At 40.8% G+C, this 26,078-nt stretch overlaps 2 protein-coding genes across 2 annotated transcripts in view; one reads left to right on the plus strand and one right to left on the minus strand.

Moving 5' to 3' along the window:
- The window catches only part of MED12L (mediator complex subunit 12L), a 317,383-nt gene that overhangs the window by 70,879 nt on the left and 220,426 nt on the right, over positions 1-26,078 (plus strand). The window contains exons 12-15 of the mRNA XM_034780703.1: positions 281-407; positions 8,995-9,209; positions 10,134-10,238; positions 10,725-10,901. Coding sequence (XP_034636594.1) covers positions 281-407; positions 8,995-9,209; positions 10,134-10,238; positions 10,725-10,901 — 624 coding nt within the window. The remainder of the gene's footprint in view (positions 1-280; positions 408-8,994; positions 9,210-10,133; positions 10,239-10,724; positions 10,902-26,078) is intronic.
- On the minus strand, positions 20,918-24,136 carry GPR171 (G protein-coupled receptor 171). The gene is made up of 2 exons (XM_034780704.1): positions 24,006-24,136; positions 20,918-22,146 (listed from the first exon to the last, which is right to left on the minus strand). Exon 2 carries the CDS (start codon positions 22,089-22,091, stop codon positions 21,141-21,143), a length of 951 nt encoding a protein of 316 aa, XP_034636595.1. The 5' UTR covers positions 22,092-22,146; positions 24,006-24,136; the 3' UTR covers positions 20,918-21,140.

The following is a 26,078-nucleotide window of genomic DNA, read 5'->3' on the forward strand; positions in this document are numbered from 1 at the left end:
TGTAATCAATTCAGAAAATTAAGTTTGTTTGAATTTTACTAAAATATTCTAACTATAACATTTTATACAAGTGGTGATTCTATACCTTTTCCATAATTATTATATAACTCTTAAATAAGCACTTTAGAAGTACCCAAGGTAGACAGAGGTGGGACAATGCTTTATTTCAGTAGGATTTCTGGGATTTGGGTGGATATTACATTGCGAGGAGAAAGAGAAACACTGTGACATTTAGAGTTGCATGATATGCTAATTGGTATTTTTTTTTTTCACTGTATAGAGATGTGGTGAGTCAGAAGTGCTGGATGAAAAAGAATCTATTTCTTCAGCTTCTCTTACTGGATCCAGCCTTCCTGTCTTTCAGAATGTCCTACTTAGGTTTTTAGATACACAGGCTCCCTCATTATGTAAGTATTAATTCATCTCTGTTCCAAAATAGAACAAGAGCAATTGGTCTTGTGTCCAGCTGCTGAATTTATTTTGCTTTGTTAGAGCATGTGCTGCTAATTTGCAGTTTCCATTATGATCCTCTCCACCCGTTTTCATAATTTTCCAAAATGTTGAGTTTTTGTGCTGAAATCTTCCCAGTCATTCTGTGCCCAAAGGTGAATTTTTGGAAAACTTGAGCAAACTCCTTTTATCTAGGTTTTAATTGCAATATGATGATGGGGGGGGAAAGTAGACTTTTCATGCATAATACATAATATAAAGTAAAAAAACTAACCATCTTTGATTTCGTGAGGAATTCAAAATGGCTGACTTTTGTTTGGTATATAATTAGTTCTCAGTGCTTAACTTGAAAAGGAAATTGGTCAGATTATAAGCAAGTGGGAAAAATCACTTTTTTTTTTTTTTTTAGTGGGCATGCTAAGTAGCCATCAAAAATTTCTTAGTCTAATGCAACTCCTTTATGATGTTTCATAACAGTTTCTCCTGACTCAGAAGCCTGGCAAGCACATGGACTGCTGACACTTTTTTGCATGAAGGAGATTATAAATGTTTTGTAGAAACACACATAGTACAGTCATTCAACAATGTACTCCCTTAGCAACAGGAAATTGTGTTATGAGTTTGTTATAAAATCTGCATTCAGGTGCTAATGGTCCCATTTTGGTGAGGACTACCCAGGGCTTTCGTAAACACGTCTTGGTGTTTACACTCTTAGGGGCTGAGATCTGTTTTAGATGTTATGTTGGATCCCTGTCACTAAGGGCTGCTCTTCTGGGCTCCTCCTGTCGGACACCGAGGCCACATGTGCATGTGTGGGCAAACTGCCCCCAGTTCCTTCTCTACCTTCTTGGCCTGAGACAGAACTCTAGCTTGCTCGCCTTGAGCGAGCCTCGACTATATCGTATTCTTTTTATAGTTGTTTGTTAAAATTAGTTAGTTTTTAGTAGTGAGAGGATTTCCCCCCCTCGTCTTTCTCGTTGGGGAGCCTCGTCTTCCTGGCAGGGCATGCCTGGCTTGCCAGGCTTCAAACACTGTCGCTCCTGCTGAGAGGCTATACCTGTGAGCAACGGCCACTCTAAGTGTGTCCATTGTTTGGGGGAACCCAACGTCACCCAGAAATACAATTGTTGTTTAGCTCTCAATTCAAGGGCAAGAAAGAACAAGGAGATTAAGCTCAGACTGTTAGTGATGGAGTGATCACTTCAACCAGCCTCTGAGTCAGGTCAAGATCGCCCTCACCCTGTACATCTGTTTCCAGACAGATCCAGTTCCCCTTACCCTTTGGTGCAGGGCTTCTCTAAGAAGGGGAGGTCATAGGAGGCTTCTGAGAGGACTCCCCAAAAGCAGGGTACAAATTCTCATCTGAAGGAGCCTGCTCCAAAAAAGTCTAGGTTGCCTGTAAGATCTACAATCTCTGAAGATTCAGCTTGGTACCATGGAGTCAAAGGACTCCTCCTCCAGTACCGGAAGATCTGGAAAGCCATGGAGTTCGAGGGAGACATATGGCTCTGACAGGGCTTCAGTCCCCTCTACCAGGGAGGAGGGCAAGCATAAGCGTCCTGGTCTGCTATCGTCAAGCTCAGTCCTGCTTTTTAGCACTTATTCATTGGCACCCTTGCTAACGAGCAAGCAGCTGTGCCAGTCTCCATTGGCGTCTACATCACTATGCCCGCCATCAGCGGTACCATCAGCTTTGGCTACTATGCCCTTGGCTGCTGTGTCAGTACCGATTCCGTAAGAGTTTAGATATGTGAGGGACCTGTCCATAATGGATGAGCCAGAATCCCCACTTCTCATGGGTACTGAGCATCTTTCTGTACCAACACCTCGATCTCCAGACTTCTGCTGTACCCTAGGGCTCCTACATTGGATGTTTTTGGGGAGAATGAAGGAGACTTTCAGTCAGTCTCCTTTATTTCAGTTCAGGGTCCCCCCCATCCATATCCTGTCAGGGCCCAATTCTTCGACAGTTGCAGGGAAGATCACGACTATCATCAAGGTTGGTGGAACCAGCCCTGCATGCTACCTCCACTCCCATATGGACCCCCCTAATGGAAGTACTGGGGTCCCTGGGCTGCTTACCAACAGCAATTCTCCAGACCACAAGTACTATCTCAAAGGGAGACTAGAGTTGTTAAGTCCTCTCCTCCCCAACCTGTTCACCCTACAGGAAGAGACACGTGAGGAACAGGGTGGATGCCATGGTGAATAAAGAAGCTACCTCTCAAACACCCATTTCATCCTCATCTCCAGATGAAATGGTTATGCCTCCACCACCTTTCATGGCTGATGATTTTTGGTAATTTCAAGACCTCATAAAGAGGGTAGTTGACACTCTTCAAATTCCACTAGAAGTGGTTAGGGATTCACAGCACAAGCTGTTGGATATTCTATGGTCCGCAGCACCCTCCAGGGTGGCATTACCCATCAACAAGGTAAGACTGTGTGGCAAACACCTACAACTATTTCTCTAAAGTTTAAAAAAGTGGATAAAAAGTATTGTATCTTAGGGACTGTGATTTCTTCTAACTTCCTAGTAGTGGATGCAGTGAATGAGCAGGCCAGGCAACACGTCTCCAGGTTATGACAAGGACTGAAAGAGACTGGATCTATTTGGATCTGTTCATCCACAAACCTGCACTTCAGGATCACAAACTATCAGCTGGTCATGGCCAAATACAGTTTCACAAAATTGATTGATGGCCGTTATTGCAACACCTGCCACAGGAACATAGGGAACAATTCCAGTCCATCGTTTGAGGGACAACCAGGACCACTCTTCAAGCATCCTTGGACCTATTGGCAGCAGATGCAGGATCCATCTCCACACCGGTAGTTACGTGCAGGGCATCCAGGCTCCAGCTCTTGGGGTTCTGACAGAAGTACAGAACACCTGTGAGGACCTCCTCTTCGACAGTCGTAGGCTTTTTCTTGGAGACCATAGACGAGTCCTTGCATACACTGAAGGACTCTACAGCCAGTTTATGTTCTCGGGACATATATACACCTACAAATAAGAGGAGGTTTAGTAGGTCACAAACTACCCAGAGATTGTGTCCTGCTTAGTTTTCTAGATTCCATAGATCCACAGAGCCCCCCCCCCAGGAAAAGATAAGTTTCAGACAAAGAGGGCTGCCCATCTGCCCTCCATGACCACCTAATCATCTTCTAAACAGCAGTTTTGATGGGCCAGTCAAGGGGTTGAATCCTCCCATGTCACTGGTTTTACAGCAGTGCCTATTTGCCCACCACCCTCCTTTTGGGGCTGCCTTTCCTATTTCCAGAACATGTGGAGGTGAATTACTATAAACAAGTCAGTTATAGAGGTCATAACATCAGGCTATACCATCCATTTTATGTCACTCCATCCCTTCAACTCTTCTTCCATGTCCCTCTTCAGGGATGCCTTTTCGTGAGCTTGTATTAAGACAGGAGATGAACTTTCTCCTCTGGTTAAGAGCAATAGTCCCTCCTCTCACAGGGACTAGGAGTTTTACTAGAAGTATTTCCATATTGCAAAGAAGGCTGGAGGGTGGAGACTGATCTTAGATCTAAGATTTCTAAACAAGTTTATAAAGCCTCAAAAATCCAGGATGGTGACTCTGAAAGTTATAATTGATTGGTTTTTGGCCCTTGACCGACAAGATCATATTTCCATATAGTGGTACACTCTTTGCACAGGAAATATCTATAATTCACTATAGGCCAGGATCATTTCCAATACAAAGTGCTTCCCTTTTGTGTCTCTTTTGCCCCACGGGTCTTTTCCAAGGTTCTGGCGGTAGTGGTTTCTGATCTCTGACAAGAGGCAATCCTCGTCTTCCCGTATCTTCATAACGGGCTACTCAAGGACCATTCTTATGAAGCAGTGCTCTCTTCAATCCAAACAACTGTTGCTCTTTTCCAGCCAAATGTGAGAAAATCCACAATAACCCCTGTAAAGGACATAGTTTATAGGGGCAACTTTGGACTCATTGACAGCCAGAGCCTACCTTCCCTCAGTCAGATTCGTAGTCTTATTAGGTTTGCTATGGACAATTCATGGGAATCCTCTGACCACTGTAAAGAACGATCTTCAGCTCTTGGGACACATGACAGCTTGTACTTTTGAGACTGATCACAGAAAGCTACCTCTCCAAAGCTTTCAAGGTTGGCTGAGAACAACCTGTTTTCCAGTCAGACATCTTGGATAGACAGGTGATGGTTCCTCTTTAAGTGAGGAACTCCCTGGATTGGTGGAAAGATCAACTCCGTGTCTGGCAGGCATTCTATTCTGGTGCCCAACTCCATTGCTAACTTTAACAACAGATGCATCACTGTTAGGATGGGGAACTCATCTCAATGCTTTTACAACTCAGGGCAGATGTGGAGATTGGTTTTCTGAGTTATCCATCAATCTATTGGTGCCCAGGGCTCTCAGGAATGCCTGCTTTCATTTCCTATCTCTCATCATGGACAAATCAATAAGTGTCATGACGGACATTTCCTGCACTTTTTACATCAACAAGCAGGGAGGAGCAAGTCCCTGCTCTTCTGTGCACCGAAGCTGTGAAGCTATGGAACTGGTGCATAGCTCATCAGATAGAATTTCAGTGCTCTACCTCCCAGACATTCAGAACATCGCAACCGATGTCCTCAGCAGAGACTTCACACGATTGTGAATGGGAGCTAGACTGTCAAGTGCTCTACAATGTATTCCAAAGACGGGGTCTGCTGGAGGTGGATCTCTTCACCACCTCCTGGAACAAGAAGTGTCCTCTTTTCTGCTCCAGATGGGATGTGGGATGCCACTCTTCGGGGGACAGAAGAATGATCTGTTGTATGCATTTCCTCCAACTCCACTGACACAGGATTTATCTTAATAATACCAATCTGTCTGAGACAAGTTTAGTATCCTTACCTGCTTCATCTGTGTATCCATCCACTGCTCAAGCTCCTCACCATTCCTTGTCTCCTCTCGCAGGATGTGGGTCACTTCACCCCGATCTAGGTGTTTGTGGGAAGAATCCTCCTGCACTGAGGAAGTGCAACAGGTGTTATTGAATAGTAGGAAGAAGTCAATTTCTGCTACTTACCTGCAGAAATGGAAGAGATTCTCTCATTGATGCTGTCATTGCTGCTTCCTGCCTGGATCTGTGCGTCTTTGTCATCCTGGATTATTTGGTGGCTCTGAAGAAATCGGGGTTATCAGTAACTCAATTAAGGTCAATTTGGCTGCAATATCATCCTTTCTTCTGGCTATAGAGGGAGTTTCCATATTTGCTCATCCTATATAATCTAGGTTTATTAAGGGTTTGAGGACGCTTTACCCCCAGACAAAAGACCCCACCCTGACCTAGGATGTTAACTTGGTAAACAATTATTTTATGAAACATCCATTTGATCCTATGGCAACTTGTTCTTTACTCCATTTGTTTGTGAAGATGGCCTTTTTAGTAGCCATCATGTTGGCCCATAAAGTTGGGGAGATTGGTGCCTTGATGGCAGATACCTGTTTTACGGTATTCTTCAAGGATAAGGGTTTCTTTTCGCCCACATCCTAAATTCTTATTTAGAATCTCTTCGAGTTCCATCTTAACCAGTTTATTAATCTACCAGTGATTTTCCTGAAGCCACATAACTCTCTGCAGGAGTCATGTTATCATATCCTTGATGTTAAAGTATCTGGCCTCCTTCTTGAATAGGACCAAGCAATTTCGAAGGTCACCAAGGCTGTTCCTCTCCTTTGCAGATGGATCCAAGAGATCTATGATTTCTGCTCAAAGACTATCAAGATGAATATCTGAATGTATTGTTACTTGTTATAGAACCACAGGCATCCATAGGCATTATCCATAGCATTGCTTAAAAACATAATGGTTTCTGAGATACGTAGGGCTACTCCGTGAGCTTCACTATGTACGTTTTCAAAGCACTACGCTGTGATAAACTATCCTGTATGAAAGAAGAATTTACTCACCTGTGCAGTAACTGCAGTGCTTTGAGATGTGTCCCCCTATGGGTGTTCCACTACATAGCCTCCCTTCCCCTCTGCTTCAGACTGTTCTCTATGGAGATGTTTGAGTGGAAAAGGAACTTAAGGTGGTTCACCTGCACATCACTACATAACCTTGGTGTCTGGCATGAGGAGGCACAAGATACATGTGCAGGCCAGGTACATGCGCATCTGAAATGGAGCACCCATAGCAGGACACATCTTGAAGAACTGCAATTACTGCACAGAGTGAGTAAATTCTTCTTTCCTACATGATATCTTACCACAAGTCTTCCCCACAGCATTTTCAACCAGAATGGCTGAGATCTTTCTTTCATAAATTCAAGCCAAATGGTAATTTGTCTTTGCAGATTGAAGGATACCCAGGGATTCATCTGCACCCTAGCTATAACAGGCCAGAACTTTGATCTTCACCTGAAAACAGGGTCCCTCTCCCTGTGCTGTTCACTTCTTCCTGTTGATTTCCTTCTGAAATCTCTGTAAACTCTTCATGAGCATTTGACTCAGTATGCTAATAAACTTCTATTGTAAGAAACACAATACATCAATCATTCAGCAGGGAGTTAAGTGTCTCTCATCTTCTGTCTGGAGGTTTGTCTCAAGGCATGCTATCTTTGATTGATCTGCCCTTAACTACAAGGCCTAGAGAATATAATATTCAGCATCTCTACATAAGTCTTCATGTATTTTCCATACTACATTTTACATTAATTATGATGACTAGTGTAACATGCTTTCTCTAGGCCTCTTATATTACATTCTTTTGGGGATCCCAGTACCCTTACATATCCCTGTGCCCTCTGCTAGTTGGCATCAGGAGGTCCTTGGGTCACACAAACCTGTTTTCAAAGTAGGGGTGTCTAGCTCACTTGTTCTTTAGAGATTTTTTTTTTCATTTTGGGAATTTGAGATAGCTAAATTTTGAATTACTCATTTTATGAAGCTCAATTTTCTTAGATCTTTCTGGTGGTGGTTTGAGGTATCTTCTCCTTCCCTTCTCTTTTCTATCTGAAACATAAAACAGAAGTATGTTGAAATCATTCAGCGTGGTACTTGTGGGGTTGCATATTGGCCTTCTTGTTAAACTTGCTGCAGAATGTATAGTACTTGAATACTTTTGAGATACTGTGTGAGCTACTCAGTCTCCAAGAATGAGAATACTATGCAGATGGTATCTATCAACAGAGGAAAAATTGCTATGCTATAATTGTACTTTTTAAAAAGATACTTCTCTCACTCCTCTGAGTTACCACTTCTCCGCATTTGGGGGGTTCTACTTTTGAAGCTGTGTGCAATTTTATCTGTCCTTTGAACAATTTTTTTTTAAACTTAGATTTTAATTTTATAGCTAACATTTTTTTAGTGAGCTTTGGCTTCCTTCCCAATTCAGGAATGAACTGAAATTTTCACTTTAGTTTTGCAGGTGTACACTTCTGGTAGTTCTGTTTTAAAGTGATAGCATAACTGGCCTGTAACAACCTAAGTGTGATAGTGTACTATATTGAGAACTACAACAAACAGAGTTTATAAAAGGTGCATTGGGGTGAAAAGTAGAAGAAGGCCTTTGTTTGCCAAAAGTTAGGCGTGACCTAACCAAACTCGCTCGTTCATCCATAAATTGCTTAATGTTACAGCAAATTATTGCTGTTTGTAGAACAATGGTTGTATTTTGAACTAGTTTCAGATTTTACAGTGTAACTTCATTTTGGTTTCAAATACTTGTTGATGAGTTGAATTTGTGGCTAGCTGGAGATGTTGTTTCCTATTAAAGAAGTTGTGGTTAAGAGCTACTTTCTGCTACCTCTGCATGATTACAAACATGAAATGCTTGATGTGCTACAAATTGAGTAAAATTTTAATATTGCTGTGACAAATGCAAATATTAAGTAAAATAGTCACCTTCAAAAATGATTATTCATTCTTGATTCTTTGTCAGCCAATGGTAACTCATTGGCAAAAGTGGATCTTTCTTTCTTTCTTTTCTCAGATACACATGAGTATGTTTAACTGAAAAAATAAAGATAACATTTATCTTTAGTAAAATAATCTTCCAAATAGTTTTCTAAAATATTTCAAAGGATTTAAGGGTTTGTGTTCAAAAGGTGTTTAGTAAGAACCTAAAATGCCCTAATAGATAGAAACATAATAAAATCATGAAGACTTCTTTGGCCGGGTGGGGGGGGGGGAGAGAGAGAGAGAGAGAGAGAGATGGATCCTAGTGTGTCCATTTTTACAATATGTAATATGCTCATACATTGTTAAACATGGTAGAAATACATGGAGAGCAGTGAATAACCTGCCAGTAATACAATGTGGGCAGAAGTCTATGGAGCAGAATGCTTTGGAATAAACTGCCAGAAGAAAGTTCAGTCTAAGTATGCCAGTTATGCGGCACTGGATTAGATTTGGCTTATTATGTAGAGAAGAAAAGCAGTTCTTAAAAGACAAAAATAAAAAACAGCAGCTATGGTTAAAAATGGTTTTTAAGACATTTTTGTGGAATTGAAGAGCAAATTTATGTTTTAAACTACAATTCCTTTTTTTGGCAGCTGACCCAAACAGTGAATATGAGAAGACAGAATTTGTGAATCTGGTGCTGCTGTTTTGCGAGTTTATTCGACATGACGTTTTCTCCCATGATGCATACATGTGCACTTTAATATCGCGTGGAGACTTGTCCGTTACTGCAACCACTCGACCACGCTCACCTACTGGAGAAATTGTGGATGAACACTATACTAAGGACCATGATGTGAAATTGGAGGTAAAAATACACCTCTTCACTTATTTCTCTTGCATTCAAGGTTCAGCATCAGTAGCATCCTTTTAAAAGCAGACTTCCACACAAGGAATGCAGAACTTCAAACCTGATCTTTTAATAATTGGAAAGAGGTGAAAATGAAAATAATCTGTTGCATTTGGAGTCCCAGGTCAGATGTGTCTCTATCCTGGTGCTTTGAAATACCCCAGCTGCAGTGCAGGTATAATGAATTCTCTTCAGCTGAAGATGATAATGCAAAGCAGTGCTGCTTATACATGTACAATCCCAGCTGGAATCTCTGAGTTTCAGGAGAGCAGATCAAAGTAAATGGGGAAAGGCTGTCATTAACTTCAGTGCACTTTACATCTGGTCCTTAATTTGCTGAGGTGAAATCATTCTGTAGCACAGCCCGTATAGTACCAAAGGTCTGCTTCTTGTGTTTCCTCAGTTTCCTTTTCAGCTCCCACAGTCTCACAACCTGATTGAAACTTGAGGACATGGGATATGTTCAGATTACAACGTATGGTGTCCACAGGGACACATGCATCAGAGAAAGTACTATCCATCAGAGGAGGGCAGGTAGCAATACTGGTGGAAGCAGTTTTGAGTTCTATAGGCGCCCTTATGGGCAGAGTCACCCTAGTACATATGATGATTCTTGGTGAACAAGATGTGCTATCTGTCTTTGTCTTCCTTTCAACCATCTGTCCTTGATTATCTTTGGAATATGGGTATGAATTAGAAAACCTTTTATAAATTAGGGAATATTGTAAATATTGACAGTAGGAATGGTTTGTTTTTGCTTGATTTTAAACACTTAACTATTTCTTAATTTTAAATGGGTGGAATTTTTGGCTTTATGACCAATCAAACAGAATTTTCATTATAATCTGACTGGTGTTTTTTTCTCTCTCTGGTGATTATTAGGAACGTAGTATTATGGAACATATGGGCATTGACTCAGGAACCACTAATATTTTTGATGATGTAGACAAGAGTGACTTTAAGACAGATTTTGGTTCGGAGTTTCCAGTAGGTTTAATTTTTGATTTTTCTGCACACTGCATTTCTTTGCCCCTTGCTTGCCATTTGCACAAAAATGTGTTCTCCATGATTCTGAACTAGAACCATGTTATTATTGTCATATGGCCAATATTCTTTCATTTCCAATCCTTGTAGTGTTACAAGTATAGGGTATTGCATCATCATCTCCATACACCCATCTGCTACAGCATCTACATTGGGGAGCTCTCACTGATTTCCACAGTTGTCCCTTGGGCCATCTCCAGCATATCAAAGCACTGTTAGTCTGTAAATACACACTGTGCAAATACTTGGGGTAATGTTGTTATATAATATTTTTTAAACGTTGAGTCTGATTCTCTATTCTCATGATGGTTTAAATGCTGAGCATCTCCATTGAGGTAAATAGGAGCAGAATCAAGGCAATCATGCAATGGTTGAATTGTGAATGTTTCAGTTTCCAGTAATCTTAAACATTTGTTTTACATTACTTAGATTTTTTCTCCAATGCCTGGGGAGTCTTGTGAGAATGTCAACTCTTTGTTAGACAGAAGAATTTCAATTAACAGTGAGAAGTCAGTGAAGAGGGAAAAACTGAGAGAACTGATTTTTCCATCCAGTTATGACCTCCTTCGCCATTTGCAATATGCAACACACTTCCCTATACCTCTGGTAAGTTAACTCTTTACATTTTAATTTTATATGTAAATGTATAGATTGAAGATGGTTAAGCACATACATAAAAGAATAAAACTGCTTGGAGGGTGAGATTTATCACTTAGCAGAGATCTGGGGCACCACTGAAGCCCCTCTTAAGCCCCAAACCTGTTTAAATACTGAAGATATCAGCTGCTAGAGTGATGAGTGTAGGGTTGCCAGCTGTCCTTCATTTTTGACTAGAGTTTCCTAATGCACCATCCTGGGGATATAGATGAACAATCTTTGTTCCTGCATTAAGAATGAGATTTCCAAGCTCCTCGCAAATGACCCAATAGACTTTGGGGAACTGTGTGGATTTTGGCAGGACAGAAACCACACACTTGCCAGTGCCGTATAGTTTTGTTATCCCCTTACTGGCTGCCACTATAGCCTCTGTGTTAGAATTAAAGTTTCACTCTAGACACAGGTCCTATACAGACGTTTGCAACTGTGGACTTAGTGGCCTAGCCTGCCTCTCCTCGGCCTGCCTCCAAACTTCTGTGATGGCCTGTACAGAGTCAGCACAGAGCCTATCTCTGCCGCAGCTTGCCCAGGTGGAGTACCCCTGTCTATCCAGTCCACAGTTGCCCTTGCCCACGGTGGCTCTACTAAAGTGATGACCTTCAGCAGCACCTACTACACTGGGTAACTTTGACCCCAAAAGATTATAGTTGCTGTGACACTAATTTTATTCTTAACCCTGTTGTGCAATGGATTGCATTACTGTGCCCAAATGTGAACCAGATCTAGGGCACAAGATAATATGAGATGCAGCAAGGATCTTTTTTGGTTGCTTTGAGTGTTTTTTATTTCAAAGAGCCTTCTGTGTAGTTGTTTAGCTATAGACATATGCATAGGAAATAACAACACATGGTGATATGCTAGATGAAGAAAATGAGTACTGCATTAAAATACTCATGTAGGGGTTATGGATCAAATAAACAATTATACTGAATAGAAAATTGGATACTTTTAGTCACTGGAATTTTCATTTTCTGTAGAATTAGTTGACTGCTATCTGGTTAAATTACCAATACATTGGTACCAGTTTTTCTGTTTCATTTGCTGTTTCATTTTCTGAGTCATAATTGACGGTATAGCTGAGAAATAAGGGAATCCGAATGTATGAGATTAGTGATGGTGAAATGTGTAGGACTGAAGAATCAATGTAGGTTTTTCTTCCTTGGGTCTTTTGTTTTGTTTGGCTGGTTGGTTTTTTGTTGGCATTTAACTGTAGGCCACTTGAGGAATGAAGGGAGCTAATTGACACATGTCCCGACCCCAGAAAACCCCACCATTCCAACACATACCCTCGTTGGCAGCTTCAGGAGACTGGCCAAATACTGAATAAGCCTAGAGGCTGAGCGTGTGTCTCAGCCTAGACGTGTTCACTCAAAATATAGGAAAACTGACACAATTTTAAAAGACAATACAAAATTCCACCAACTATTGTAGCTATCAGATCAAGAGATAAGATGTGATGTGGCACCTATAATCAGCTCTGCTTAAAAAATATAAGAAGATTGGGTTGAAATTTCTTACTCTCTTGCTATTAGATTTTGGATGAGTTGTCTGTCCAGAAAAATTTTGGGTCCTTGTTTACAGTTGGTCAAAATATGAATACATTTTGCGGATCAGTAAACGAAGACAATCTAATTTTCATAGTGGTAGCCGTGTTAGTCTGTATCAGCAAAAATAACAAGGAGTCCTTGTGGCACCTTAGAGACTAACAAATTTATTTGGACATAAGCTTTTGTGGGCTAGAACCCACTTCATCAGCTGCATGGAGTGAAAAATACAGGAACAGGAGCAAGTATAAATACTGTGACAGACCCAGACCAGTGGGATACAGGAGTCTGGTAGAGGGGAAATATACTGGTCACTGGATGAGTAGTTTTCTGTTCCCTGAGTGACCAGAGCAGGGGCTGTACTAGAGTAATCAGGAACCTGCTAGAACCAGTTAAGGCAGGCAGGCTAATTAGGACACCTGGAGCCAATTAAGAAGAAGCTTCTAAAATCAATTAAGGCAGGCTAATCAGGGCACCCAGGTTTTAAAAAGGAGCTCACTTCAGTTTGTGGTGTGAGTGTGAGGAGCTGGGAGCAAGAGGCACAAGGAGCTGAGAGTGAGAGGGTGTGCTGCTGGAGGACTGAGGAGCACAAGCGTTATCAGACACCAGGAGGAAGGTCCTGTGGTGAGAACAAGGAAGGTGTTTGGAGGAGGCCATGGGGAAGTAGCCCAGGGAGTTGTAGCTGTCATGCAGCTGTTACAGGAGGCACTATAGACAGCTGCAGTCCACAAGGCCCTGGGCTGGAACCCGGAGTAGAGGGCAGGCCTGGGTTCCCCCCAAACCTCCCAATTGACCAGGACTGTGGGTTCTTCCAGAGGGGAAGTTCTCTGGGCTGTTTCCCAACCCACATGGTGAATCTCTGAGGCAAGAAAATCCGCCAATAAGCGCAGGACCCACCAAGATAGAGGAGGAACTTTGTCACAATACATGACACCATCATAGGACCTAAGCACATCAGCCACACCATCAGGGGCTCATTCACCTGCACATCTACCAATGTGATATATACCATCATGTGCCAGCAATGCCCCTCTGCCATGTACATTGGCCAAACTGGACAGTCTCTACACAAAAGAATAAAGGGACACAAATCTGACATCAGGAATCATAACATTCAAAAACCAGTAGGAGAACACTTCAGTCTCTTTGGTCACTCAAGAACAGACAATTCTTCAACAAAAAAACTTCAAAAACAGACTCCAACGTGAAGCTGCAGAACTCGAATTAATTTGCAAACTGGATACCATCAGATTAGGCCTGAATAAAGACTGGGAGTGGTTGGGTCATTACAAAACCTAAACCTAATTTCTCCTCTACTTTTACTCACACCTTCTTGTCAACTGTCTGTAATGGGCCACTCTCTTACCACTTAAATAGTTATTTTTCCTCCCTTGGTATCTTGCTGTTAATTGATTTATCTCGTTAGACTGACCTCACACTTGTTAAAGCACCCCCATCCTTTCTTGTATTTATACCTGCTCCTGTATTTTTCACTACATGCATCTGATTAAGTGGATTCTAGCCCACGAAAGCTTATGCCCAAATAAATTTGTTAATCTAGATTTTGTTATATTTTTGAAGTATTTTTGGTTTACCATTAGAATGAATCCAGATTGGCAATAACTTGTATTTGTCTTTGACTATTGGATGTTTAAGACGTTTTATTTTTGAAATGTCTAAGATGTAAATATCATATAGCTATTTTATTGGTGTTGTTTTTTGTTTAAAAATTCTTATAAAAATCATGAACATACAGAAAGAAAAATTGAGTATTTTACGTTTTGTCTAGTGACTTTATGTGCTGTTCAATTTATCCCATTTAACCTGAGAATTTTACTGTAGTAACTTATATATTTCCACAATTTTAATACTTAGTGAAGTAGCAAAATGGGGAAAAAAGATGCGTATTACAAGAGGGAAAACATTTATTTGTAAGCAACTGCCGGGGCGATATAAGCAGATACAGTGCATTTTAAATCAGTGCAACTTAAAATCACTTTCTAGAGAAAGTGCCTTTTGAAATGTGTTTGGTTAAATTATGGCTGTGGAAAGTCTTTGCAGCTTATCAGTTGCTGTTGAGAACATTCTTCCTTTATTATACTAGGTAAATGAATACCAAAAGCATTTAACATGATTGTTATGTAGTAAAGGTGAGTCCAGATAGCCTCAATCCATAAACCTTTATTAAATGTTTGAATCTTTTTTGATAAATTGCATTACAAAACATGTTTAGATCATGCTTCATAGGTATTTTGGGTAGGTCTCTAGTATGACTTCATATGCTCTTAATTAAGCAGTGTGTTTAAAATATTCCTATAACTAGTATCAAGTCTTCTGATAGTACAGAACTGTATAATATTCCACATCTGTGTATGAAGCGGTAAAATAATAAAGTGATCCAGACCCATCATTAAGCTTTTCTTCTGTCCAGGGTTAGGGTTTGACAGTAATTTTATTGACATTGTTAGCCATGTTCAGCAAACGCACAGCAGTTGTGTATACTACATATGCAGGGCCGGCTCCAGGGTTTTGGCTGCCCCAAGCAGCCCAAAAAAAAAAAGATTGCGGCGGCAATTCGGCTGGAGGTCATTCGCTCTGAGCGGGAGTGAGAGACCGTCCGCCAAATTGCCGTCGAATAGCTGGACGTGCCGCCCCTCTCTGGAGCGGCCGCCCCAAGCATCTGCTTGCTGGGCTGGTGCCTGGAGCCGGCCCTGTACATATGCACACAGCGTTGGTAGTCTAGATGTTATACCAATAGAATAAAAACCAGCAGGATCTTATTAAGAGGGATAAGGCAAAGATGCCACATTTATTGTAAATATAATGATAAAGCAAAAGATAAAAGTAAACAACATTGTTTGACTACTTATTTCTTATACACACACACACGCGCGCACACATACATTTATTTAAGTTTTGTATAGGTGTTATAGTTACCAGCCTAGAAGTTGCTCATGCCAAGTTACTAGCCAGGTATCTTGGTCATGAGGATGGAGCTGAGTCTGTCAGATGCACCTGATGCTCCTGGAGGCTGGCAGCAGAACCTGAGACTCAAAGTCCTCAGTCTTTAGAGTCCATTTTTATAGGAATTAATTCCTATGTTAGTCCATGGGAGCTGTTTCATTCTGCTGTTGCTGACTTAATTAGCAGATAGCACATTCCCGGTGGCTCCCAGTCCACACTGTCCAAAGTGGCGCATTCCTGGTGGCTCCACACTGTCCAAAGTTTGTGTTTCTCATCCTTCCAGGTGATGGGGTGGATCCTAGTTTACCCTCCGGGGGTTGTCTGGTAGTTCACTTGACACATTCTTCGGCCGATGGATACTCCCTTTCTAGGCTGGCACCTCCTTAACCATTCATGTACATCAAGCATTCATCGACATACATTTCATATTTTAACCATATTTTAATTTACTGTCTCCACCACTTTCGGGGTGTGTGCTAATTCATTTGAGACTCCCGGCCCTTCTCCACCCTCTGTGATTAGTCTGTTCCTAGGAGCCGTTGCTGTTACAATGAAGTGAAAGTCACTTAACGGCTTATAGCATTTGTTTACATTGTATCAATTACTTTAAGAACAAAGTCAATTACCTTGTTTGTAAGTTTTACATAGTAATAAAGTATCTTTCACAGGACAGATACAATCAATGGTTTCTATAGACAGTAGCTTACAAATTTTAACAGAAGACCCAAGAGATTTTTGTACTTGGTGAAACTGTTGGATTTTAAAGTGTGGGGGAACAAATTGGGGGAGGGGCACTGTCTCTTGGGGGAATCACTGTTAGTACCTTCTTTAATATCCCTACATAACCCTCCTTTGACATTACGATATTTATATAATCGTTAGTGTCACTTTTTTTAACCTGTTTAAGAGAAGTTATTGTGAGGCAACATGCGTTTGTGTTTTTAATTTAGCGTACATTTTTTTATTTGAAAACACATGTCACACATACCAATTATACAAATACAATTTAATATTAAGACTACTATTAAGGGGTGTAGCATTACTGATAGGATGCCAGTGGTAGTTGGGGACCATCCAGAGAATATATTATACTAGTGATAGGTTGTAATTTGTTTCTCTGCGGTGGCAATTTGTAACATGTTCCCATTGGCATGTATAATATGAATAGTCTGATTTTCTACTTGGTCATCTCTTTGTTTTAAAAATTTGGTTACTTTTTTTGCTTTTAATTAGGCTATCAGAAAGATTTTGCCATTTAATTTTAAGGTTAATTGAGAAGTTGGTCAGCTCAGCTGTTAGTGTTAGCTGGGACCTTTTTGGCCGCAGTAAATAGTAAGTGTGATTTCTAGTAAAAACAGTACTGACATTGCATTTACATTTATCTACTGGGGGGCTGCTAACACTTCCATCCTTCCAAAATACTTCCTCCCATGAGTGAATACATACACATTGTTCATAGTACAATACTTTGTTGTTATTATTTAATTTATCCCACATACATGTTTCCAATGAAACATTTATACTACAAGGCTTTGGGGCAACAGGTAAGGTGAGGCATACCCACTTTTGAGGAGTCCATTTGGTACAACCTCTAGTGTTCAATATTTTTTTTTCTTTCCCGGCCCACTGGCTTGAGGTCCGAGGCAGCCAGAATGATCCCATGTGTAATATGGGGAGTGGGCTAACCTTTCATACCTTTGCCTCTAGAGACTGTTGATGTGCTATTTTTACAATTATTCTTCCAATTAACAAGTTTGGTTTCACAGTGCTGGAAACATACTGCATCCAGTTATATTGGTAAGTATTAAACAGAGATTTTTTTCTTTGTTTTAACAAATGCATTAAAACGTTATTACCCAAAATTACCCAAAACATTTTGTGTTCCAAAGTAGATAGGGCAAGCATCTGCATTTCAGTGCATCCCATATGAATGGGTCGCACTTTATGTAATTGTTTTAAGGCAGAACTAACATAACAGTTAGGATTACTAATAGGACAATGATGGAATGAAAAATTATATTTAGAACTGCTGACCAGGTGGGCTGCTTCTACAACACTTTGTCCCTTTATTTATGATTATTACAGTAGTTGTTGTTATTGTAGGGCACAGGTGATCTGTTGCAAACAAACCAAACAATTATAACCAGGTGAATTATAACTAAAACCATTACAATTGCCTAAACACCAGATACAACCTAAACACAAATGCAAACAATTATAGTTATAATAAGTGGGAATACAATAAAACCATTACCATTATAATAATTGGGTACATTGACAAATAAAATGAGGCCCAAGTTTGATGCTGCAATAGCCATCAAACAATAAAAGTCACTGAGGTTAGGACCTTCTTAAGCACACACAACAAATAAGATTTTGTAGGAGTACCACAGTCGTTATACAAGGTTAAGCTGATTTGGACTTAAACTAACATTTAGTTGCTAAAATGTTGCAGAATTTCCTATTTTTAACAGTTGTTTTCAAGAGGGCTCTGGGGACCTAAAAGATGGGGCCCTGCAATTATGGGTTAAAGTCTTACAGGTTATGGGGGCCCAAGAACTACCCAAGAACTACCAAAGTCTTACAGGTTATGGGGGCTTGGGGAAGTAGAACCAGAGTGCATATAGGAAAGTGTGGAATTAACAATACAAGCAAATGTAACTAACAATACAAATGTATTAATAACAAAAATTAACAACAAAATGACTATTAGAGAAACTAACAAAAAAAATAAACCCGTTGCACTGGGGACCAAAGTCTTTTGGACACAAGTGGTGATTGATAAGTTGGATGGACATGGTGGAAGTAGAGAGAAGAAAAGACATTTGCCCTGTCTAGTGTAGTATTCCCTCTTTCTTTGGACCCAATGCTAGCACAGGACACTACTAGAGACAGACACAGAACATGCAACAGAGAACACTGAACACAGGCTTTGTCGCGACACTATAACTATGGTATTTTATAACTTTTTAGCTGGTACCAGCTCTTTTGATGTTTTGGTTTAGAGCCTGAAAGATAGAAGCTTAGAAACAAATTAGCACAGTGCTCCCACCATGGCAGACCCTGCTCAGTCTTTGCCACAGTGTGTTTGGTACTTGGGGCTGCACAAATGCTAATTAAGTGGTGCATTTCTTTGTGAGTTTACATTTTTTTTATTTTAAAATCCCCAGCCACTTTGCCATGGCCTGAAGGTCTGAGGCAGAAGCAGGCACTGTTGTTACTGTTGCAATGGCATTCTGGCCCTGGGAGGAGGAATCTACCCAAATATTCCCCTTCCCAATCTTCAGAGGGGTCCCAAAAGTCTGCCTTTTCTGGGGTCTCAAATGTTCTTTTTCCTGATGTTACTGCTGCTGTAAAATTTGAGAGTGCTGTTTTAACTTTCTGTACACAACCTTAAGGGCATCTAACTGGGTTTGGGTACTAATGGACATACATTTTTATTTCTCTGCTTTTCAGCAGAGGCTTCTAAAGTTTGGTGCAGTTTTTTATTTTTACATTTAGCCAATTGAAGGAATACCTTGTTACAGGTCTTCCATAGAAGCCAAACTGTGGCTGCTTTCTTTTTTATTAAAGTTAAGCGTTTACATATTAATAAGTACCTAGCCAATTTGGGTTTTTTTAGGTTTGAAATTGTATGGACATCAGCTTACACTTGATCAGACCAAGGGCTGTGTTTGGATTTTTGCAAGATTTGGTGCCATTACTTTTTAATTTTCTACCCCTTTTTCCAATTGGGATAGTTTTTTTTTTTTTTTTACAGGCTGTTAGGCGGAGGTAGCTGTTACTACAAGCCTCCCACAGCAGCCAGATTCCTGCAGTGTCTCTTTTTGCTGCATTTGGGGTTTTATATATGAGGATATATTGGGCTAATCTATCCTCTAGATCCAAAATAGAGCAAGCATCTGCAAGGGCTTGTTCAGTCCAAGGACTGTGCCCATATCTCTGAAGGATTTGTTTAAAGGGTGTTATTTCTTTTACAAAAGGTGAGGTTGGAGCTCCTTTAAACTCCATTCCTTCCTCTGAGACTGTTTTTCCTTGTTTTTTCTTAAACATTTTTAACATGTGTATAGTTTCCTTTGTTACCCCTGAACCCTTGCAGCGAGTGACACAGCCTAAATTATTTTATTCTGCTACCTCTGGTCTCGTTCAGCGAGCAGCTTTAAACACTTTGGATATGATTAATTGTAGCTTAAAGTTTTTATGAGCTCTTTTATGAAGCCTCTACCCTCCGGAGGTCAGTAGGCTTTGGTTAAACAAAAATAGAACCGCTCTCTATAGAGCCGGCTGTGTGCACAACAATATTAACAATACCTGAGGCTTTTTACCAATATTCCCCCTTTTGCAATTCTCCACCAAAATGTTATACCAATAGAATAAAAACCAGCAGGATCTTATTAAGAGGGATAAGGCAAAGATGCCACATTTATTGTAAATATAATGATAAAGCAAAAGATAAAAGTAAACAACGTTGTTTGACAACATATTTCTTATATATATATACACACACACACACACACACACACACACACACACACACACACACACACTTATTTATTTAAGTTTTTTATAGGTGTTATAGTTACCAGCCTAGAAGTTGCTCATGCCAAGTTACTAGCCAGGTATCTTGGTCATGAGGATGGAGCTGAGTCTGTGTCAGATGCACCTGATGCTCCTGGAGGTTGGCAGCAAAACCTGAGACTCAAAGTCCTCAGTCTTTAGAATCCATTTTTATAGGAATTAATTCCTATGTTAGTCCATGGGAGCTGTTTCATTCTGCTGTTGCTGACTTAATTAGCAGATGGCACATTCCTGGTGGCTCCCAGTCCACACTGTCCAAAGTGGCACATTCCTGGTGGCTCCACACTGTCCAAAGTTTGTGTTTCTCATCCTTCCAGGTGATGGGGTGGATCCTAGTTTACCCTCCGGGGGTTGTCTGGTAGTTCACTTGACACATTCTTCGGCCGATGGATACTCCCTTTCTAGGCTGGCATCTCCTTAACCGTTCATGTACATCAAGCATTCATCGACATACATTTAATATTTTAACCATATTTTAATTTACTGCTCCACCACTTTCGGGATGTGTGCTAATTCATTTGAGACTCCCGGCCCTTTAATCACAGAGGGTGGGGGTCTAGGAGCCGTTGCTGTTACAATGAAGTGAAAGTCACTTAACGGCTTATAGCCTTTGTTTACATTGTATCAGTTACTTTAAGAACAAAGTCAATTAACTTGTTTGTAAGTTTTACATAGTTAATAAAGTAGTGGTTTGAGCATTGGCCTGCTAAACCCAGGGTTGTGAGTTCAATCCTGGAGGGGGCCACTTGGGGATCTGGGGCAAAATCAGTACTTGGTCCTGCTAGTGAAGGCAGGGGGCTGGACTCGATGACCTTTCAAGGTCCCTTCCAGTTCTAGGAGATGGGATATCTCCATTATTATTATTATTATTATTATCTTTCACAGGACAGATACAGTCAATGGTTTCTATAGACAGTAGCTTACAAATTTTAACAGAAGACCCAAGAGATTTTTGTACTTGGTGAAACTGTTGGATTTTAAAGTGTGGGGGACAAATTATGGGGGGGGCACTGTCTCTTGGGGGAATCACTGTTAGTACCTTCTTTAATATCCTTACATAGGCTGAAATACTACAGTACTTTTGTATATAATGTGCCTCTTCTCAGTGTACTCCTTCTCCTGTGAGAGTCTTTGTTTCTTTATGTGAAGTAAAAGTCTCAGTAATTTTCAGTCTAAATGTCTTGGAAAGATAAAAATACAAAACAGGATCAAAACAGAGGTTTAACACTGCCAACAGCAGAGTGGATTCCTTTGCTTTAAAGAGGGTTTGTTTCAGAAGACAATCAGTTATAGCATCACTCTGGCTCAAAGTATAGGGGATCCGAACAACGTGGTAAGGAACGAAACACATGATGTAGCCTGCCGTTACTAACAGTATATTTACCTGAGCTTTCTTTACATTTGCATAACTCTCGCTGTATTTGTTTCGGTAAAGTTGTCTAACAACAAGAAAATTGGAAATAAGTATCATGGCTGAAAAATTCAGGAATATTGCTGTACATATGAAATTAGTAAACACATGCCAATCTTTTCCAAATGTTGTTTTGAAATCAATACACCCCACAGTAGGCTTTTGTTCTATTTCCTTGATTGGAATCACCATGTTAGGTACCATTATAAGGAGAACCATTATCCATACAACTGCAGATAACATCTTGGCAAATCCAGGTTCTTGGATTCGATAGATCTTAGTACTGTGCATTAACTGAAGGCAGCGGTCCATGCTTACAAATCCCAAAAATATGATTGATAAATACATGTTAATATAGATGAGGCAAGCTGTGACTTGGCAGTGGAATATCCTCAGTTTCCAGGGGGCAATACCTAAGTCAACAATTATTTTTACTGGCAATGCCATAGTCAACAGGAAGTCAGCTGTGAGGAGGTTAATTAGATAGATGCTCATACATTTTTGTTTCTGATCCTTTTGAGTGAACGCCCATAGGGCAAAACAACTCCCAATAAATCCAATGAGGAAAATTAAATAGTAAAAATAGGTAAATGGTTCCATTTGTGTGTAGACATTGCAATTTGAGATATTGCTTAAGGACATTTTAATTATCCTGTGGAAAAGTAAGGTGTGTTGGCTGCTTAAAGATATCCAGAACCTAAAAAGAGAGAAAAGCAAGACATTAGAGATAATTAGTGTGAGAATTTTGTCCCAGTATAATTTCATAAAAATGTGTGACTAGACTTGGTAATGATTTTAGCAAAACTAAAGTATTCCAGTGTCTGGAATAGTTCATATTACATTGCATGGGTTTCATTCATGTTTAAGCAATTTATTAAAATATCTTGGGTCCCTTTCCTGCAAACACTTATGCTTGAGTACGTTCACTCATGTGAGCAGTCCATTTAAGTGAATGGGACTATTTGTGTGTGTAAAGTTACTTGTGTGTCTGCAGCGGGGCTGCCCCTGGGAATTTTTCTCCTCAGGGTCGAAAACATTTTCAGTGTCACCCAGCAGTTTACCCAAAATAAATAAACCCCAAAACAAAACCACACAACAACAGATGAGTGGAGCAGCAGAGTAAAATGAATAACTAAATAGACTGAGTGATGTGCACCCCACAATGGTGATTTGGCACCATTAAAAGTTGTGACTCGGGGTGATCACCTTGCCCATAAGACTGGCCCTGGTTTTACTGGATCAGGGACCTAGTTAGTTCATTGGAGCCACATTAAAATGTAACTTTTTTTTAAAAAAGATGACACTTTTACTCAACAAAACAAAAACTAACAAAAAACCAAACCAACCCCTCCCCCAAATCCCCCCAGTTAAGTTAATGTTTATAAAAATACTTTGTATATAAAAATATTATAGGATTAGTAAACATTAATAATACTCTGTCAAAAGCAATATAGGGTCTGTCCAATAGATAGAGACAGCAGAGTAGCTGTGCTCGGTACTAAGTATTTCTAAAACTGTGGATTCTTCTAGTTGAACCAATATATATATATTTGATGAATATTTTATGTAGTTCAGAAAACATTTAAAGAATCTGTCAGTCATTTGCTTCATATTTTCAGGCTTCATTGGACATTTAGGGAAAGGAAAGTGTATTTGCTTAGACGGGAATCTAAGTATTATTTTAACTATCTGAAACTACCATTGTATATCAGGGGTTTTTTTAGTAGCTACACTGGCATTAACTTTAGTTGGAACATGTTGACTGAAGAGGAAATGACTGTGTTAAAAATTTTTTCTGAGAAATAAGACAGGGAAGCAAGTCTTTGTTGAAATAGCATTGAACCATACCAGCTTTCTATTTATATAGTACAGTCTTTTTCATTTGCTAAAAATTCTGTTTGTTTTAGTGATCAAACATAATTCTAGGTTAAATGTTGCACGAGTAGTAACAGTTGACAATAAATCAATATAACTTAATTACTTAGTCTCTGTATATTGTGTATATAAAAATGCAAATACTTGAAAGTACTCATGGCTAGAAATAGAAGATCTATAACGTTATTATAATCACCCTTCTGCAAATGGAGGATATTACCCTTCCCAAAAAAAGAGATTATTAACCTGAGGTTAAATGAAGTTGAGTGCCCACAAGGTACAGAGGAAATAGTTGGTTTTGTTCCTGAGCCAACAGAAGGTGGGAGCCAAACTCCCGATACGAGACAGAATTCACTGTGTCATTCCACAATAACTGTTCTGCTTGATTTCAGATGAGCTTGGGAATGAGCTGTATCCAGTGCTCTTTGGCTCAGGGACTGCTCTAATCGAGGGCTTTTTTTTTTTTATGTGGAAGGAGCCAGGGTCTCCAAAGGGCAAGACATTCAGAACGGTTATAATGCAGTAACACTTAATAAGTGCAGTGAAAAACATTAGTTCTTTTAATATTTAACCTATTAGTTTTTCACTGCATTTGGCATATTATTTAGTATTTTATGCAATATATTTACCTTGGTGTATAAGGACATATTAAAATGTATAAAAAGCATTTAAAATACATACCTTCCTTTTTAGATTCTGAAGTCTCATAGGCATTAGAAGAAAGTTTGTAAAATGCTTGATTAGTCTCAGTAGGTAGTCACATCTTTGTCTGATAATATGTTAATCCTTTCCCCTTCGTGCGTAGGATGTTTTTTAAAAGAAATGTCTCTGTGGTTTTTAAATGTGTAGATTGACGTAATTAAAACCAACACTCACACTAACCATGTGGAAGTTACCTAAAAGGGTCATGATAGAAAAATGTTAGTGTTCACGGAACTATCCAAAGTTGCCTTTTTCCTCTTTGGGAGAAGATGTTATGGAACAATGTTTTCTTGAGCTGAAGGCAAACTGACTGCTGCTGTCATGGGGCCGTACCTTGCACAGGCCTCTAAACCTGTTAATTTCCATTGACTTCAGTGAGATATTGAGGGCACATTGCATCTTGCAGGGCAAAACCAGAGTGAGCTGTGTGGGTAGAAGGCAGCAAGTTAAAGAATGGAGTTATAAACTCTGACGTGCTAATACAAATAGAATGGATTATCATGCTTTAACATTTTGGTGGCATTTGGGTAATTTCTATCACTTCAGAGCAGGGGAAGGCAAACTATGGCCCGTGGGCCGTATCCGGCCCATCAGGGCTTTCAGTCTGGCCTGCAGGATTGCCAGCCCCATGGTGCAGTGGGGCTAAGGCAGGCTCCCTGCCTGCCATGGCCCCGTGCTGCTCCCGGAAGCGGCTGGCACCACGTCCCTGTGGCCCCTGTGCGCTGCCTTCACCTTCAGGCCCTCCCTCTGCAGCTCCCAGTGGCCAGGAACGGGGAACCTCGGCCAATAGAAGCTTCGGGGGTGGTACCCACAGAGGAGGCCAGCCTGCCCACCCCATGCCCAGAAGCCACTGCTGGACATGCTGGCCGCTTCTGGATGCGGGGCCAGGGCAGGCAGGGAGCCTGCCTTAGCCCCGCTGCCTGCCACTGCCACCCTGGTGCCGCTCGAGGTAAGAGGTGCCAGGCCGGAGCCCTCACCCCAAACCCCTTCTGCATCCTGCACCCCAACCCCCTGCCCTAAGCCTCCAACCCCCTGCCCTGAGCCTCCTCCTGCACTCTGCACCCCCTCCTGCACCCCAATACCTTGCCTTGATCCCTGCTGCACCCCACACCCTTCCTGCACCCCAATCCCCTGCCCTGAGCCCTCTCCCACACTCTGCACCCTTCCTGCACCCCCGCCCCTTTCTCTGCGCCCCCAACCCCCTGGCCTGAGCCCCTTCCTACACACCGCATCCCCTCCCAGATCTTACATTCCCTTCTGCACCCCAACCCCTTGCCCCAGCATTCATGGCCCTGCAGGCGATTTCCCCACCCAGATGTGGCCCTTGAGCCAAAACATTTGTCCACCACTGCTTTAGGGAGTCATTTTACCTCCTTGTCTCAGATGGCCTACATGCAGCATCAACAATCCCACAGACTTGTTAAAAGAACAGGAGTACTTGTGGCACCTGTTCTTTTTGCGGATACAGACTAACACGGCTGCTACTCTGAAACAGACTTGTTAATATGTTATAATAAAAATTAAGGTTAACAAACATTTATTTAATTGAGAATGAGGGATTGGTGACTCTCGCTCAAACCTTAGTTTATTTTAAGACTGAAACTTTGGGCTTGTCTGGATGGTGATGGCAAAGCTAACTAGAGGTATGTGATTTGTGCTAACATGCTGGGATCTAACTGCCTGGTGTTGATGGGTGCTCCCTGAAAAGTATCTAATTCATGTTAATGCTGTCCAAACAGAACTATGTTAATGTGAAGCAGGTACCTTTTAGAGACTGCCAGCAAGGTCTATATAGGGCAATTAGAGCCTAGCATGTTAGTGAACTTTACAATTCATAATCTCTTGCATGCTGTGCTGTGCTGGGAAGCTTTGTCAGACATTCACTGGAGTTCCCCTTTCCTCCCCACCTTCCACTTTCAAGTTATGGCTGGAATTAGAATGAGAAGTGCCAGGATGCTGTAACTAAGGACTGGTCTTGTGGCATGTGGTTTGGAACCAGAAGCAGTGGTGTAAGAAATGAGTAAGTCTTTTCTTGCAAGAGTTACAGCCCAG

This window comes from Trachemys scripta, chromosome 9 (genome assembly GCF_013100865.1).
Source record: "Trachemys scripta elegans isolate TJP31775 chromosome 9, CAS_Tse_1.0, whole genome shotgun sequence".
NCBI lineage: Eukaryota > Metazoa > Chordata > Testudines > Emydidae > Trachemys > Trachemys scripta.